Raw genomic sequence first — 15,819 nt, forward strand, 5'->3', positions numbered from 1 at the left:
ACCCAAAAAAAGGTAAGCAAAGACAATAGTGCTCGTTTGGACACAGAAACCATCTTAGCTCATCTCATATCATCATTACAATTTTCTCAAATTTCAATACAAAATATAATAAATAATTTAACTTTTTTAAATCTTAAAACAATAATAATATTAAAAAATAATATTCTAATTGTTAATGTCGTGTTTCGCACACCTTTGGGCCAGGCATTGACAACTCAGATTTTCTGAAATTGGCCTACAAAAGATAAGAGAGATTGTAACTAGGAGAGAGCAGCCTTGGGGTCGGAGAGTCTCCGATGCCAAAGTTAATAAGTAATCTTGGAAGTTGTAAATAAGTGAAAGAGTCTAAGGATCAAAGAGTTTTCTTGTACCTGGAGATTGTTATTTATACCGTGGGTTGGAGGAGGTGAAGATCATCTTGTCTCTACATAGTTTGTGTCTCTTTTGTTGTTTCTGCTGTTAGAACTCTTTAATCAGGCGTGATTCTGTGACAATACCATAAATGTGGTGTGTAGCTCAGTAGTGGCGCCATCAATGTTGCGTGGTTCCCTGGCCTTATGTTTATCCCTTGTGAGCCGTAGATTATCTGTTGTCAATAGATCGAGGGCTTTTCACATTTCCTGTTGTGCTCTATGCAAATCTCTGGTTCTGATCGCGACCATGGGATGTTAGGCTGATTTGTCTTATCGATTACTCGACTCCTTTTCCAAGTAGATGCTTTGCCCCTGCGTGGTCCTTGTGGCCCCTTGGGCCAGGTATTGGGTCGGGGCCCAGTGGGCTTTGTGGAGGGGGGAAAATCTCATTACACTAATAATTGCATCAAAGTGGACCTGTTTACTTTCAAAACTTCCTAATCCCCCATTTCGTCTACCAGCAGCGTCAAATCTAATAAAAATTTACTGTAAAGATATAATTTTTATCTAATTTATTATCATTGACCATATAAAATGTAAAATAATATATGTTATCAATTAATAATAAATCATAAATCATTAACCATATATAAAATTATTTGATACCTAAGTTGCAAGTAAGTTTGAATAATTTATGTTAGGACTGTACAAAAAACAGGCCAACCAACTGGGACTGACTCAGACTGGCCGCCGGAGCTCAGAACCGACCGAAACTGGCAGGGAACAAGTCGGTCGTCGGTGGTAAATTATCAAAATCGGCGTCGGCCAGTTTGGTCCCGGTTTGAACCAGCCAAAAACCGATAAACCGGCTGACGTCATATACTTTTTATTTTTTTAAATATATACCTTCATTAAACGACGCATTTAAGTGAAATGGCGTAATTTGCATCTTAAGTTTAGAAAAAAAATAAAGGGAATAGCGTCGTTTGGCATAATCCAAACGACGCCGTTTCTACTAAGGTTATTATCCCCCCATATTCCCCCTCCCACTTCTCTTCTTATTCCATTTCGAGTCCCCGTAGCCCTCACTCAGTAACTCATCAGCGCCGTCTACTTCAACCACTCACCAGCGCCCAGCGGTCCAGCAGCCGCACAACCTCCATTGCTCCACGTTCCTCCAACAAACGGCGCCGCCTCCAGCCTGTTTTTTAGGTATGATTTTGGGATGAAAATTTTGAAATTTTGTTCCAAATTTAGTGATGACTGTTGACTGATGTCTGATTAGTGATTTTGTTGAAATTTATTTTTTGATAAAAGCCTAAGACTTGAGAGGACCAGAGGTTGTGCCCGCCGTTGTGCGGCTTGTGCCTCACGGCCTTGTGGTATTTGGGTCTAGGGTTAGGGATTGTGTTTTCTAGTTTGAGATGGTGAAATAGTGAATCGGTAATGAACATTGATGATTGAATACCATGTTGATGAGAATCTATAATTCTCATCAATATTTATAAGACTCAGTCAGTGCATGTGCGCTCCTCCTATGCAGTGCCAATGTGCATTTACGGGTCTGAACTTGAAAGATGTAATTTGATAAATGTTCATCACTTCATAAGACTCAGTCAGTTTGTGAGATTTATGAGCGATCTAAATTTACAGTTTTGACAGTTTTGTTATAAATTTGTTGACAATTGTGTTATAAATTTATTGACAGTTTTGTTGATTTACAATTTTGTTATAAATTTATTTTGATTCTTAAAATAATTTGTGAGATTTATGAGTGATCTAAAATGTAGATTAGAATCTTAGACTTGTGATGTTTGCCACACTGCAAACTAGCTATTGTGTAAATGACAATTGTGTTATTTTTTTGTTCTTTTTTGGTTTTACATGTTAGATGGATTCTTCATCAAGTTCAATCGATCTTGATTCGAATTCTCAAATACCAAAACCCCTGGTTTTAAGTGCCCTTAATAGTAGTAATTGTCCACTTCCTAAGAAACGGAAGGGGAATGATCCGTCAATTGTTTGAGACCATTTTACTAAAGTTGAGGGTTGTTCCCTAGATGATCCTAAGGCCAAGTGTAATTATTGGGCAAGATATACGCTTGCCATTCGAAGAGGAACGAAACTTTAACCATGCAAAACCATCTACCTTCATGTTCCAAAAATCCTTACAAACGTGGACCTTTAGATAAATACCAAATAACATTGGTAGGTGAGGTATCCTCGGAGGGGTTTGGAGAAAGTGATAGTTCTTTAAGAAATCTTGTAATCCATAAATATAGTGAAGAGGTTGTGAGGATGGCGCTTGTGCAGATGGTAATCCTCGATGAATTACCATTTAGAATTGTTGAAGAGTAAGGATTTAAGAAGATGGTTTGGTTGCTTGAACCTAGATTTAAAGTGCCATGTCGAGTGACGGTTGCAAGAGATTGTATGAAACTATTTGCATATGAAAATGCCAAACTTAAAAACTTATTTAAAGATGGGGGAATGATGATATCATTAACTACTGATACTTGGACATCGGTACAAAATCTTAATTATATGTGCCTAACTGTCAATTTCATTGATAGTGATTGAAAATTGCAAAAGAAAATCATTAATTTTTGCTTAATCCCTAATCATCAAGGGGATATCATTGGAAAATATGTTGAATCATACCTCCTTTATTGGGGCATTGATAAGATATTTACCGTTATTGTTGATAATGCTAGCTCAAATGATACTGCAATTGCATATTTGAGACATTTTTTGATGGACAATATGTTAGAGGGAAAATATATGCACATGAGATGTTGTGCTCATATTTTGAATCTTGTCGTGAATGAGGGTCTTAAGGAGTGTGATGATGCCATTACAATGGTTAGAAATGTGGTTAGATATGTGCTCTCCTACCCTGTAAGATTAGCCAAGTTTAAGAAATGTGCAGAAAATGAGAAAATTGATTGTAAAAAAATGTTGTGCCTTGATGTGTAAACCCGATGGAATTCAACTTATATGATGTTGGAGGCTGCTGAGAAATTTGAGAAGGCTTTTAGGCGAATGGAGAGTAAGGATTACAATTTTTTTTTTACTTTAAGGATGTAAACATTAGGCTTACTAGAGCTGACGAGTGGGAGTTAGTGCGGATTTTTGTAAAATTTTTGAAGATATTTTATGATGTCACTTGTAGATTTTCTGGCTCTTTACATGTTACGGCAAACACAAGTTTTTTAAACATTTGTAAACTCCAAAAAGAGTTAGTTAGACTGTGTAAAAGTGAGAATACTTGTTTGATGAGTATGGCCATAAGCATGAGAATGAAATTTGATAAGTATTGAGGTTCATTAGATAGGATGAATTTGTTGTTGTTGATTGCAGTTATCCTTGATCCACGTAGCAAGTTGGAGCTTCTTATTTTTCACTTGAAAAAAATTTATGATAAGAATTGGGCTGAAGATTTGTTGTCGAGGGTGAGACAATTATTATCAGACATGTATGGGGAGTGTAATGTTGCGTTCAGTTCTACCTCGAGTAGCAGAGAACATGTTTCCCCTCCGGCATCTGCACTTTCAAATGATGCTAAAGACAATCATGAGTCACAACTTTTTTATTAGTGGTTGCTAGCATCGACTGCCTCTGGATCTACAGTTACTAAAACAGAGATAGACCGGTATTTATCAGATGGTTGTGAGGCATTCAGCCAATCTTTTGACTTATTGAATTGGTGGAAAGTGAATGAGCCTAACTATCCTATACTTGCGAGGATTGCACGAGATGTGTTAGCCATGCCTATTTCCACGGTTGCATCAGAGTCAGCATTTAGTACGGGAGGTTGTGTACTCGATCCTTTTCGGAGTTCCTTGGCTCCAAGAACTGTTGAGGCACTTATTTGTACACAGAATTGGTTGCGACATCCGTCAACTTCAATTGATATTTGAGACTCCATGGATAATGTTGAGAGCTTTGTGGTAGAATCTGGTAATGTGTTTTTCTCATTCAATTTTCATATTCATTTACTTTTATAATTTAATTTAATTTTTTTTCATTATCCTAATTTATTAATATTGTTTATTTGATGTTTTTCTATATAGAGTTAGGAGCATCGTACATCACAACTATCGATGATTGAAGAGTCGAACACTGCATTGGCCATTGAGAATCTATTTGGAATGTTGAAGAATGAAGATTTTTTGGATTTTATTCAAGAACAGTTATTATTTGTTGCTTACTTGCTAGTTGCTTAAGACAATTTGATTTTATTTGTAATGTGTATTAAACATCTAGTGGAGTTTTATTTATTTATCTAGTAATTTGTAATTTAGTATATAAGATAATAAGACTATAAAATATAAGTAGTATATATGTAGTAGTTATTAGTTACTAATAGTATATACACGGCATGATTAAAATTAAAAAGAGATTGAATAAATAAAATTAATTTTAAAAATTCTACAAAAAAAGTCTAAATGTAGATGATCTTGAATAACAAATTGAGACCAAAAAGAGGTTGAATAGAATCTTAAAATGGCCCAAACTGGCCCAAAACTGTGGCCCAAACCGATAAACCGACCGTGAACTGGCCGGTTTCCCTCCCCATACACTGTCCGTTTTGGCCAGTTTGCCCTCTCTAAAGAAACCTATTGGTCGGTTTCGGTTTGGGCCCAAAACCAAACCGATAGGTTGGTTTTTCAGCCTTAATTTATGTACACGACGAAATTATTTGATATTCATTAATCATATATAAATTAATAAAAAAATTATTTAAATTAGTAAATTAAAATTAAGTGAATTATTAATGTGGATTATACAACTAACTCATTAAAAAAATATTTTACTATAATTATATTTATGATATTAATAGTTACTACTTACTAACTTCTTTAGTATGCATAATTATTAATAATATAATACATTTTATATATGATAAATTATTAATGATTTATTATTAATTGAGAGCTTAGATTATTTTATATTCTATATAGTCAATGATAATAAATTAAATGAAAATTACATCTTTATTTTGAATCTTGTGTATATGACAGCACATACAATAAATTTTCGTTAGATTTAATGATATTGGTAAAAAAAGAGGAGGATTGGAAAGTTTTAAAAGTAAACAGATCTACTTTGATACAATTATTAATTTTGGAGATATATTATAAATTGAGTAAAAGTGAGAAGAAGTAAAATGTAATTAACCCAGAGATATACTTTGTATCTTGGTAAAAGGGTATCTTCGTCATTCAGGCCAATGACAACATTATTGAACATGGCCCCCACCCGACCCGATGATTACCTAACCAAGAAGATAGAAAGCAAACAAATCCGAAGCAGAAGTCTGGCTACAACCATAGAATCAACCACAGGCTAACTTATTTTCCCTTCGGCCTGTTACCTTGTAGCTCCGCTAAATTCGAGTTTCAAACTCCTTATTGTATTTCCGTACTCAAAAGACTGATCTAATCATCAACGCTGATCTCAATTACGCTTCCTAATTGAAATCCTAACCAGAAAAATTAAAACCTAATTAATTTAATCCAAATAATTAATATCTAACGGACACACGCATTGCATTAATCTGTCTCTCTCATCCTCTCTTCTCCTCTGCTGTACGCCTCTCCTCGTTCATCGATTCGTCCAGATAAAGAAAAGCCTAAATATTCGGGTCGAATCGCGGAAGATCCGTTTCCAGAGTTCGGTGAATCCGTCTGAGACGTCGAATTGCGGTTTGCGGAGCTGGTCTCGCGTTCGGAGTCTAGGGTTTTTCAGCTTCGAGAATGGCTCAGGCTAGTAGGGTTAGGGTCGTCGGGGAGTACCTGGTGGGCCGGCAAATCGGGTCTGGGTCCTTCTCCGTGGTTTGGCACGCGAGGCACCGAGTACATGGAACCGAGGTGGCGATCAAGGAGATAGCTACGGGCCGGCTCAACAAGAAATTACAAGAGAGTCTCATGTCCGAGATTTTCATCCTCAAGCGGATTAACCACCCTAATATTATTCGCCTCCACGATATTATTGAGGTTTGTGTAAAACTTTATTTATTTTATAGCTTGATTTTATTTTTCTTAGTTGCTTTAAAACTGCGTGTTTGGTTGCGGAGAAAATGGAGGAAAGTTGAAGAACCTTTTTTTCTTAAAGTTTCTTGCTCTCAATTTTCCTTATTCATACGAAACAGTAAACTGAGTCGTGTTGTTTACTTGAACCTTTTTTTTTTTTTTTTATAGTTGGTGTGAGAAGATAGTAGTCGGACCTTTGGTGAAATTGCCACTGGGGTTTTCCAGGAAAAGAGTTCCTGGTCTAACTTTCAAGTTTGTTTTGTTCTATATTTTCTCCTTGTGTGTCTAGGTTATCACGGCAATGGGAAGAAAGCTAAAATGAATATATTAGACAGCACTATAGCCTGAGGTTTTGCGTAGTTGCTGAGAAATTTAGGAAATACGAGGTCAAAACGTCAAAATCTTGAAAATAGATTTTCGATGTTTATAATTGAGAATGAGAAGGCTGATTTTACTTGATCAGAGGGTAATGCAACCTTTGAGCTTATTCAACTTGCGAATTAATTATGGGAAAGCAAAACAAGGGCTCTTATTTGAACTTGTTTCTTTCAATATTTGCTTTTTTCATCAATCAAACTGAGGGTAGAACTTCAAGGAAAAAAAATTCAGGACCGCTGGGGAAAAAAAGGATTATTTAGGAAGTTGCAATCACCATGTGAAGTTCAAATCACTTGGCCTTACTGGGTTGCACTGAGTAATAGTCCACTTAGTTACAATAATGCCTCTTGCCTTTAATTGAGTCCATCTATAGATTATAGAGTATTCACTTAGTGCGATTTGGAGTTTTGATTTTTTGCAATTTCATTAAGTCATAGATATTCTATTTGAGGGTGTGTTTCTATCTAGAATCTAGGAGTGAATTTTCTCAAAACTAATTTGTGAGGAAAGTGCGAGTATTCCTTTTTAACTAAATTTTTACCTGATGTTGCTTCAATAGGTTCCTGGGAAGATACACCTTGTACTTGAGTACTGCAGAGGGGGTGACCTTTCCATGTACATACAACGCCAGGGAAGAGTCCCAGAAGCCACTGCAAAGCAATTCATGCAGCAACTAGGTACGTATTGAGCTTTGCCTGGCCAAATCTTCATTTTTTTAGGTTTTCTCAATTAATTAGCAGTGTATGACCTAAAAGAAAAGTTAGCAATGTATTGATGTTGGAAGGTTTTGCATTTTACAGTGGCCGGTCTACAAATTCTGCGTGAAAATAGTCTTATACATCGGGATTTAAAGCCACAGGTCTGGTTGATTTTCTGTTTAAGTTACGATTCTGATGCATATGTGGCGATCCATATAGTAGTCATTTCTATAAGGCAGGAAGCAAGCCCATGGCATAATTTGTGGTTTTGGCTTTTTGTTGTAATTAAATTCCTGAACAACATAACTGAAAGGAATTGTTTGATATGTTGTAATATTGGCGCTGCTGAAAGGTTTTCTCAACGTTTTAATCCATTTGTAACATGTATCATTTTTTGAACAGAATCTCCTCCTCTCCGCTAGTGACAATAATTCAGTTTTGAAGATTGCAGATTTTGGATTTGCAAGGTAAAATCAAATCATGTCTTTGATAATGCGCTTAAAATCCCCTATCTTTTGGTGCCTTTGCTGTTTAGTGCTTTCATGGGCTCTCTTGTTTATGGTGAGTCTAATTAGATATGATTTTAAACATTTTTTTAGATAACTAGAACCCATGCACCTGTTTGGGATTGAACTTGTGATCTTCCCTCTCCATCCCTTGTTTATAGGGGATCCAAATTGTGTTGTTTTGTTTTCCTTAAAGGCTAAGTGCACTTTTGATACCTTTATACCCTTTGCTTCATCTTGGGGTATGCATGTTGACAAGAAATGACATGGGGAAGTTGTGACTGTCATAGTATTGGTAAACGCGTGCTTAAGCGCAGAAGGCCGAAGCACTAAGCTTACCAAAAGCGTGCATTAAGTGTGCTTTTTACTGAGCCTAAAATGCACTTTGGTAGTTTTTTGAATGAATTATAGAAAATGTCAGTTTTAACTAGTATTATTTGTATGGATCATTAGATGAGGATTACACATCTTGTGATAACAATGATAGCCGTATGCAACCCCAATGCGTGGTGTAGTGGAGTGAGCCATATAAACTAGATGTCCTATGTTCAAAACTCCACATTCACATTCTTGTGGTCCTCGGAATGGGAAAGTTTTCCCTTGAATTATCCAAGGTGCACTTGTGGAAAACTCTTTGCCGAGGGCCTATGCACCCTCAAAATTAGTCAGGACTTTGTCCCAGACACCTGGTGCCAATAGAAAAAAAAATGGTAGTCCTATGCTTATAGGATTAATTTTATTACGTATGCTAGCTAAAAGTCAATGCCTACAATTCTTTTGTTGTATTTGATCGTTGCCTTCTGGGTATAATCTTGTCTTTTAATTTGATTGCTCTCAAATATCATGCTTGTGTATATTTTTTAAAGCACAAAAGAATTATGTAAGATGTTATTCCTAAGTTTTATTTAATTAGTTGCAAAATAACAATTGAGTAAATAGGCTAAACATATTACTATCTTACTTAAACATTTTTTATTGTATGTTATGAATATTTTGTTATTATACATATTTTCTTAAAATGTGTTCTTTACTTTCAATTCGGCACATGCTTGCACTTTGTACCTAGGCTATAGGTGGCGCTTGCGCTTAAGTGCGCCTGACACTTTTACCGACACTAGGTTGTCAAACGTTTCATACTTTATAAATTCTTTGGAAATTTGACCTTTGGAATTTTTCCGGGGTGGTTCATCCTAGATCCTCTCTCTTAGACTTTTCAATGATCAGGCATTTCTGATTTCCTTTTGCAGATCTTTGCAACCTAGAGGCCTTGCAGAAACATTGTGTGGTTCTCCACTTTACATGGCACCAGAGATAATGCAACTTCAAAAGTATGATGCAAAGGTGACTTTTACTCTTTTCATTGGTCAGGTATTTGCGAATTATTTCAGGTTTCTTCCCATTAAATTTGAACTGACTAAGCAGGCAGATCTCTGGAGTGTTGGTGCAATCTTATTTCAACTTGTTACTGGAAAAACTCCATTTACTGGAAACAATCAAATACAGGTTTGAGCACCTTCTACCTAATCTGGTTTTGCACGGTGTTTACCTTTCCTAGAGTTGTTGTAATACCCTAGATTGCGTGTGGGAAGGTTTGAAGCCCACTAGGTGGCCTCACCCTCGTGAATAAGCTTCCCTATTATTTTTTTGTTTTTTTTTTTTTTTGGGGGGGGGGGGGGGGGGGGTTGGGGTTTGGAGTTTAAGCCCTTTATAATGATTCCAAAGGACTCCAATTAGAACCTTGATTATTTGTTTGGAGCATAATTCTAGATGTGGTTTGGGTCTTTCTTAGGTCGTTATAAATGGTATTAGAGTCAATCTGAAGATTCCCAACTAAAGTGTGGGATTTGAGTTGTGCCACCTACGATGGAATGGTCTGACAAAGACCTTTGGAATTTAAAGGGAGGAGATTCTTATGATCAATAAAATTTTGTTTAACGATAAAAAGGTGAAAAGATTGTAATATTTTGGATTGTATTGGGGAGTCGGTGGATCATCTATTATTGCATTGTGGTGTAGCCATAAGCTTGTGGAATGATATCTTTGCTAGAGTGAGGCTCCATTTACTTATAAAAAAAAAAAAAAAAAAAAAAGTGAGGCTCCATTGGGTGATGCCACGAAGGGTCATTGACTTTTTTGCTAGTTGCCAAGGCATCTGGGGTAACTCTCAAATTGCAGCTATGTGGAAGATGATACCGATCTGTTTATGGTGATGCATATGGATGGAGAGGAATGATCAGAGTTTTGAGGATCGTGAACGAACAATGACGAGATTAGAACTTTTTTCTTAATACTTTATTCGAATGGTTGATTGTATAGATTTTAATGAAATGAACATACATGATTTCCTTGTATCTAGACACTCATGCATAGGTGTTACTCTTGTATATGTTCTGTGTACTTGGCTTATCTTATTTTAATAAAATTCTTATTTACTGATAAAAAAAAATATTTCGGATTGTATATAGGAAGGTAGTGAATGAGATCCCACATTGCTTAGGAGGGAGAAGTTCAAGCCCTTTACAATGATTCCAAGGGACCTCAGTTGGAACATTGACTGGTTCTTTTGGAATATGAACCCAAAAGTAGCTTGGGCCTTCCTTAGGTCGTTATAGTTGTGTGTGTGTGTGTGTGTGTGTGTGGTTTTTTTTAATCAAAGTTATTGTAATACCTTGTTTTGTGCAGTTGCTTCAGAACATTATGAAATCAAATGAATTACAATTCCCTCCAGATATAGATTTGAGTTCTGACTGCAAAGATTTGTGCCAGAAATTGCTGCGCCGTAATCCAGGTATATCTCATGATGCATATGTATGAGATACCCAATTGTACCAAACAGGAAACGGGCTATAATCAGTTGCTAAAGTCTCAGTATATGTTTTTCAATATTTATATATTGTCAAATGGCATTGATGTATGTGAGTGATAGAATTACCAACTCACTTGTGTGGTTTTTATTTATTCTCGGAACTTATTGTCGAATTAAACTTGTTTGCTTCAAAATCCTCAAAATGTCAATCAAGTTCTAGCAATTGCCAATTTTGATGAACCAAATATTATAAGAAGCGTAGTCATGCCATGATTCCTTTACTTTGATTTCAACAAGATTTTCATGATTTACCAACAAATATATCTCCTCCTTTATATCAATGTACTTGGGCCCATAGATCTGCCTTGATATTTGAGACTCACTTAGTTTAAATTACTTTGATTTAATCGGTTAGAAAAAGTTGAGGAATAGATGTTCACCCTATTCCTGCAATTGCAGACCACATGGTGCATGGGAATGCTAATTTTGGGTCGTTTTTTACATTTAGATTCATAAATGTCCTCCACTCTAAAAGTTCCTAATGCATAGCACTATTGCTCGAGACTATTGAGCTGGGGAACAGTATATAGAACTGTTGTTGTTTTTGGGGTATCTGGCAAGGAATGGTATATGAGAGCTATACTCAAATTTGGTCTTATCTCACAACGTATTATGCATTCTAATATGAGAGATTTTGCCTTTTATTTTGAATTTTCTAATTTTATTCTGTTGTATTTACAGTTGAAAGATTAACATTTGAAGAGTTTTTTAACCACCCATATCTTTCCCAGAAACAACCAGCTGCATCACTGGGGTAAACGAAGCAGTTTTGGTCTTCATGGTTTTGTCTATTTGTATTTTCAGTTTCTAAATGATAAATCCTCTGGCATGCAGGAGTAGGAGGTCTTCAAGAGTAGTGGACGAATTTCCTATGTCTGACTGTGATCCTGTGAGAAATATGGAGGAAAATAGTCAAGAGGATTGTCTGCCTTTCTTTCTAGATGATGATTCTGGTGGTCCTGAAGGGAGCCCATCCTTCTTAAGGAGGAGGTCTTCACCGAAGTCTACTCATGGATTTTCTCTTGATACAAAATTTGGTAGAAGGGAAGTAGCATCTCCCCCTAAAAATGTGAATCTGACTTCCGGATATGGTAGTGCCACAGATAATTTGGAAAGCCGTAGACCCTCAAACAGAATAACCGATCCTCTGCCTTTCTTTCTAGTTGGTGATTCTGGTGGTCCTGAAGGGAGCCCATCCTTCTTAAGGACGAGGTCTTCAGTGAAGTCTACTTATGGATTTTCTCTTGATACAAAAGTTGGTAGAAGGGAAGCAGCATCTGCCAATTCTAATAATGTGAATCTGACTTCCGGATTTGGTAGTGTTACAGATAATTTGGAATCTACTAGTTCTAGGTTGGATAGCCGTAGACCCGCAAACAGAATAACTGATCCTCTGACATCCACAGACCAGAGATCTCCGAACACTCAATCAAGAGGTACCAAGAATCCTAATGTTCTTTTTTTTTTCCGCTCATCTTTTTTAGTTACCAAAATGTATATGGTTTCTCTAGATTCAGCATATCTTAGCAAGACATGATTTTTTTCCTTTTCCCCATATTTTCATGGTTTCAGCAGTCGTGGATTCGCTAGAGTTAAGTGATCAAGATTATGTTATTGTATCTGGACATCCAATGGATGTGTCCTCTTCCTCAGCTTGTGCTTCCAAGCCAGGCCATTCTATATACAAGTCAGGGAGTTCTCCCCAAGCATCTGTTAGAATGAACACCACGGTAAGTGCCCCAATGCCAATCATTGGCACAGAGAGTAGTAGCATTGGTCGAATTGGAAGCTTGGAAAGTCAGAGCTCTGCTCTAGGGATCTCACAAGGATCAATGGAAATGGGAGATGCTTTAGGGCAGCCATCAACTCACTGCACAACGAGGATTAAGTCATTACAGCATTGTGCATCTGCCATTAAAGAATTATTGAATGAAAAGGTAAGTGATAGCGTGCCTATTTGTGCAATCTGGCCAGTTTCTTTATTATTGTCTCTACAAATCTGTAGGGAAACTCCAAAGTGCATTTAGTAGATAAATCAAGTAATAAACCATAAATGGTTTTTTCTTTCACTCTCTACAGTCTACACAGCCGCCGAGTTAAAGATTTATGGTCTCTTGGTGGAACAGGAACTTGTGTGGTCCATTTTTTTTTTTAAAGTTAAAATTTGATTTATGATCTAGGGCAGTGTTGCCCAAGTACATAGGATGTGTACGCCTGAAAGGGGAAAACAAAAAAAAAAATATGGAGACTAGAAAGTTTGCTAAGAAAGGTTGAGTGGTTTCAATCTATTTCTTTGGTAGATGTTGATTCTTTTTTATTGTTTCACTAGGTCAGCCAAGCACTTGATTCATGTGGTGTTTATGTAGTCTCCATGGGAATATTAAAAAAAATAGGCTTCAAGTAGATAGATGATGGTAAATTGATTTGATAGCTGACACTGGGCGAGTCAACATGTATGATGGGGGATCTTAAATTCTTGGGTGCAAATTTATTGTGCTGCATGATTGTAACAGAATATCTATTAAAAAAAAAAAAAAAAAAAAAAACAGAATATATTTCATGCTTAGTATTTTTTGATGGTCAACGCATAGTTTATATTCTCATAATATTATAATTTGGTTATGGGACAAAAGTAATCCTGGTCCCTCATTGTGCTTGTACCTTATGCTGCTAGTCTGACACTCCTGACGTGCCTCACAATTAACATCAAATTATAACTTGTCTGTCCTTGTCCTGCTCAGGACAAAAAAAGAAAAAAAAAAAACAAAAACAATTTTTTCTGACGTCAAATTATAACAAGATTTGTTTTTCCAAAAGATTGAGGCAGATAGGCATTTAGAGGCATTCTCCATTCAGCTTGTAATTCTTGCAATTTGGAAGCAAGCCTTGCATATATGCCATACACAAGCTGCCTCAGCTATGGAAGGAAGTCCAAGTCAAGAAACTCCGAGATATAGGAGCACCAGTAAGAAGTACGGTAGTCCTGATACAGAAGTACGTCTTGATGTTTGCAGCACTCAATTGCTGGAGGATATCTCCTCTCAGATTGAGAGAGACTTTCTCCTGGAAGTTGAACATGCTGAAGGACTTGCTAAGGTCATTGAACCTGGTATGACTTGATACTGATGTGTGGAGCTCCTGTTTTCTCCTTTTACCGCCAACACTAGTGCATATGTTTGTAATAAGATCATACGTTTCACTTCTGTTCTTACCCTTTTATAAATTTCATTTTATTGATGACTGAATTATTATGCTTGTTTTTTAAACCTATTGTATTCGACGACTCTGAATTTCAAATTTGAAATTGTTAGATCTGAGTGATGTGAAGAAAAACTCACAAGTCATATATACATACACAGATTGTGTTATACGTGTGTATGTCATGCTAACATTAAATGGTACCAACAAAATTTTCTTCGTAAATTAGGATCAGGGTTCTATGGGTTATTGGCTGTAATTGCAGTAAAAATACACATCTTTGGTATGGGTAGGTTTTTTGGCTACTATATCTCTAGTTTGTCTATGTTGCAAATATAGGGAGCTATGCTTGTAGTTTCATTCTGTGGTGTGTAAGGTTCTGAAGACTAAATTTTTTCATCATGATTTCAGGTAATACAGAGATGCCAGATGCAATGGAAACAATATTTGAATCTGCTCTCGCATTTGGGAGGAGTGGAGGCGTGAGTATTTTCTTTTCTTTCTCTAGCTAATTGGACCATGGCTGACATTCTTGCATGAGTTTTGTTATACATCAGCCACTATTCACCCCTACACCCCACACCTGACAGTTTTTTTTTTTTTTCATAGGGTGTGAGATGTGGGGTAGTGAATAGTGGTTGATGAGAAGAATTATTCTTCCTGCATTTAGTCCTTAGCAACTCACCGAATTAGTTGGCAAGGCAAGGTTAAATTCCAGAGTAGGATGACCAGTTGTTTGTCAAGCTAAAGTCCCTACACTTGCTATCTGTGTCTGAAGTGAGTAGTTCAAAAATAATTTAAATGAAATTCTTTATCATGTTTGCAATTTGAAATGAATGCTCTGTTGACATGTCTTAGGATGGCAGATTTTACTGAAAAAATGACCAATTACTAGGATTGTGTCCACATACGCTTGTCTGATTATCATTTGAGATTTATGCTTTCTTTCTCGACCGAATATGACAGATAATAAGCAAAGCGTAATTATCCCTGGCCTTGTATGTAACGCCCCGATCCCTGACCCTGTATGCAAAAGGGAATGCATGACTCGACATGGTAATTCAAATCCATTGAGAAATATGCTCTTAGCTAAATAATCAAGCTTACAAAACAATGATCTCAGCTAATTTCTTGGGGAAGCTTCGATCTCTCTATATACTATGAATAGCAGATGGTATGGATATTGAATAAACTGTTTAAGAAAACACCATAAAATGATCCCTTCCCTTGTTGGGGAGTGATAGTGTGTTGAAGTAATCTGGAACTACCCACTGAGGATTGTTGTCTCTAATGTTTGGCAGGTTGAGGAGCTCATGGGCAATATGGAAAATGCAGCAGGATTGTACTCAAAAGCTGTGCGTTTGTTAGTCTTTCTTCTAGTGGAAGCACCGTCCCTCATTCTCAATCCTCCATTCTCCCTCACAAACTCAGACAGGTATAGGCTCCAAACTTACATTGATATCATTAATAACAGGCATGGTTACTCAAGGTCCCAGCGAATGGCTCTACTGAAGTGCGACGATCAACACTGCCCCCCTTAGAAACAAGGCTAGATTTTAACTACCATTTCTTGACGATTCTCGCGTTGTTATAAGCTGTAAAATTATTTGTTTGTACTTTGTACAGTTATTCTTTGTGTGACGGGGGGAATTGGGAGGTTGACAGGAGTAGTTGACCTATATTAGTGTAGGCTGTTGTAATATTTACATTTTTGCTATTTAAAAAAAGGAAAAAAAAATTGATAAAATATGCATTCCTTTAAAATTGGATATGCATTCTGTTCAA

General features: G+C 36.5%; 1 protein-coding gene across 3 annotated transcripts; it reads left to right on the forward strand.

The window, feature by feature from the left end:
* The first annotated feature begins 5,802 nt into the window (after positions 1-5,802).
* On the forward strand, positions 5,803-15,819 carry LOC121265052 (serine/threonine-protein kinase ATG1c). Of its 3 annotated transcripts, XR_005940601.1 has the most exons (14): positions 5,803-6,352; positions 7,326-7,443; positions 7,567-7,625; positions 7,867-7,931; positions 9,218-9,311; positions 9,393-9,473; positions 10,653-10,758; positions 11,518-11,590; positions 11,671-12,272; positions 12,409-12,773; positions 13,654-13,945; positions 14,446-14,516; positions 14,644-14,811; positions 15,336-15,474. XR_005940601.1 is itself a non-coding variant. In XM_041168502.1 (13 exons), the coding sequence occupies exons 1-13, from the start codon at positions 6,113-6,115 to the stop codon at positions 15,573-15,575; spliced, it is 2,406 nt and encodes an 801-aa protein (XP_041024436.1). In that variant the 5' UTR covers positions 5,807-6,112; the 3' UTR covers positions 15,576-15,819. The 3 variants fall into 3 exon arrangements, 2 of the variants coding, with proteins under 2 accessions (XP_041024436.1, XP_041024437.1); XM_041168502.1 differs by lacking the exon at positions 14,644-14,811 and having other exon boundaries at positions 5,807-6,352; positions 15,336-15,819; XM_041168503.1 differs by lacking the exon at positions 14,644-14,811 and having other exon boundaries at positions 5,807-6,352; positions 12,412-12,773; positions 15,336-15,819.

The sequence above is a fragment of the Juglans microcarpa x Juglans regia genome, chromosome 5D, assembly GCF_004785595.1.
Source record: "Juglans microcarpa x Juglans regia isolate MS1-56 chromosome 5D, Jm3101_v1.0, whole genome shotgun sequence".
Taxonomy (NCBI): Eukaryota; Viridiplantae; Streptophyta; class Magnoliopsida; order Fagales; family Juglandaceae; genus Juglans; species Juglans microcarpa x Juglans regia.

Coding starts and splice junctions, on each gene's coding strand:
- LOC121265052 (XM_041168502.1), top strand. CDS start 6,113: ATGGCTCAGGCTAGTAGGGTTAGGGTCGTCGGGGAGTACCTGGTGGGC. Junction 11,591..11,670: donor CAACCAGCTGCATCACTGGG/GTAAACGAAGCA, acceptor TCTGGCATGCAG/GAGTAGGAGGTCTTCAAGAG. Junction 12,774..13,653: donor AAGAATTATTGAATGAAAAG/GTAAGTGATAGC, acceptor TTTTTCCAAAAG/ATTGAGGCAGATAGGCATTT.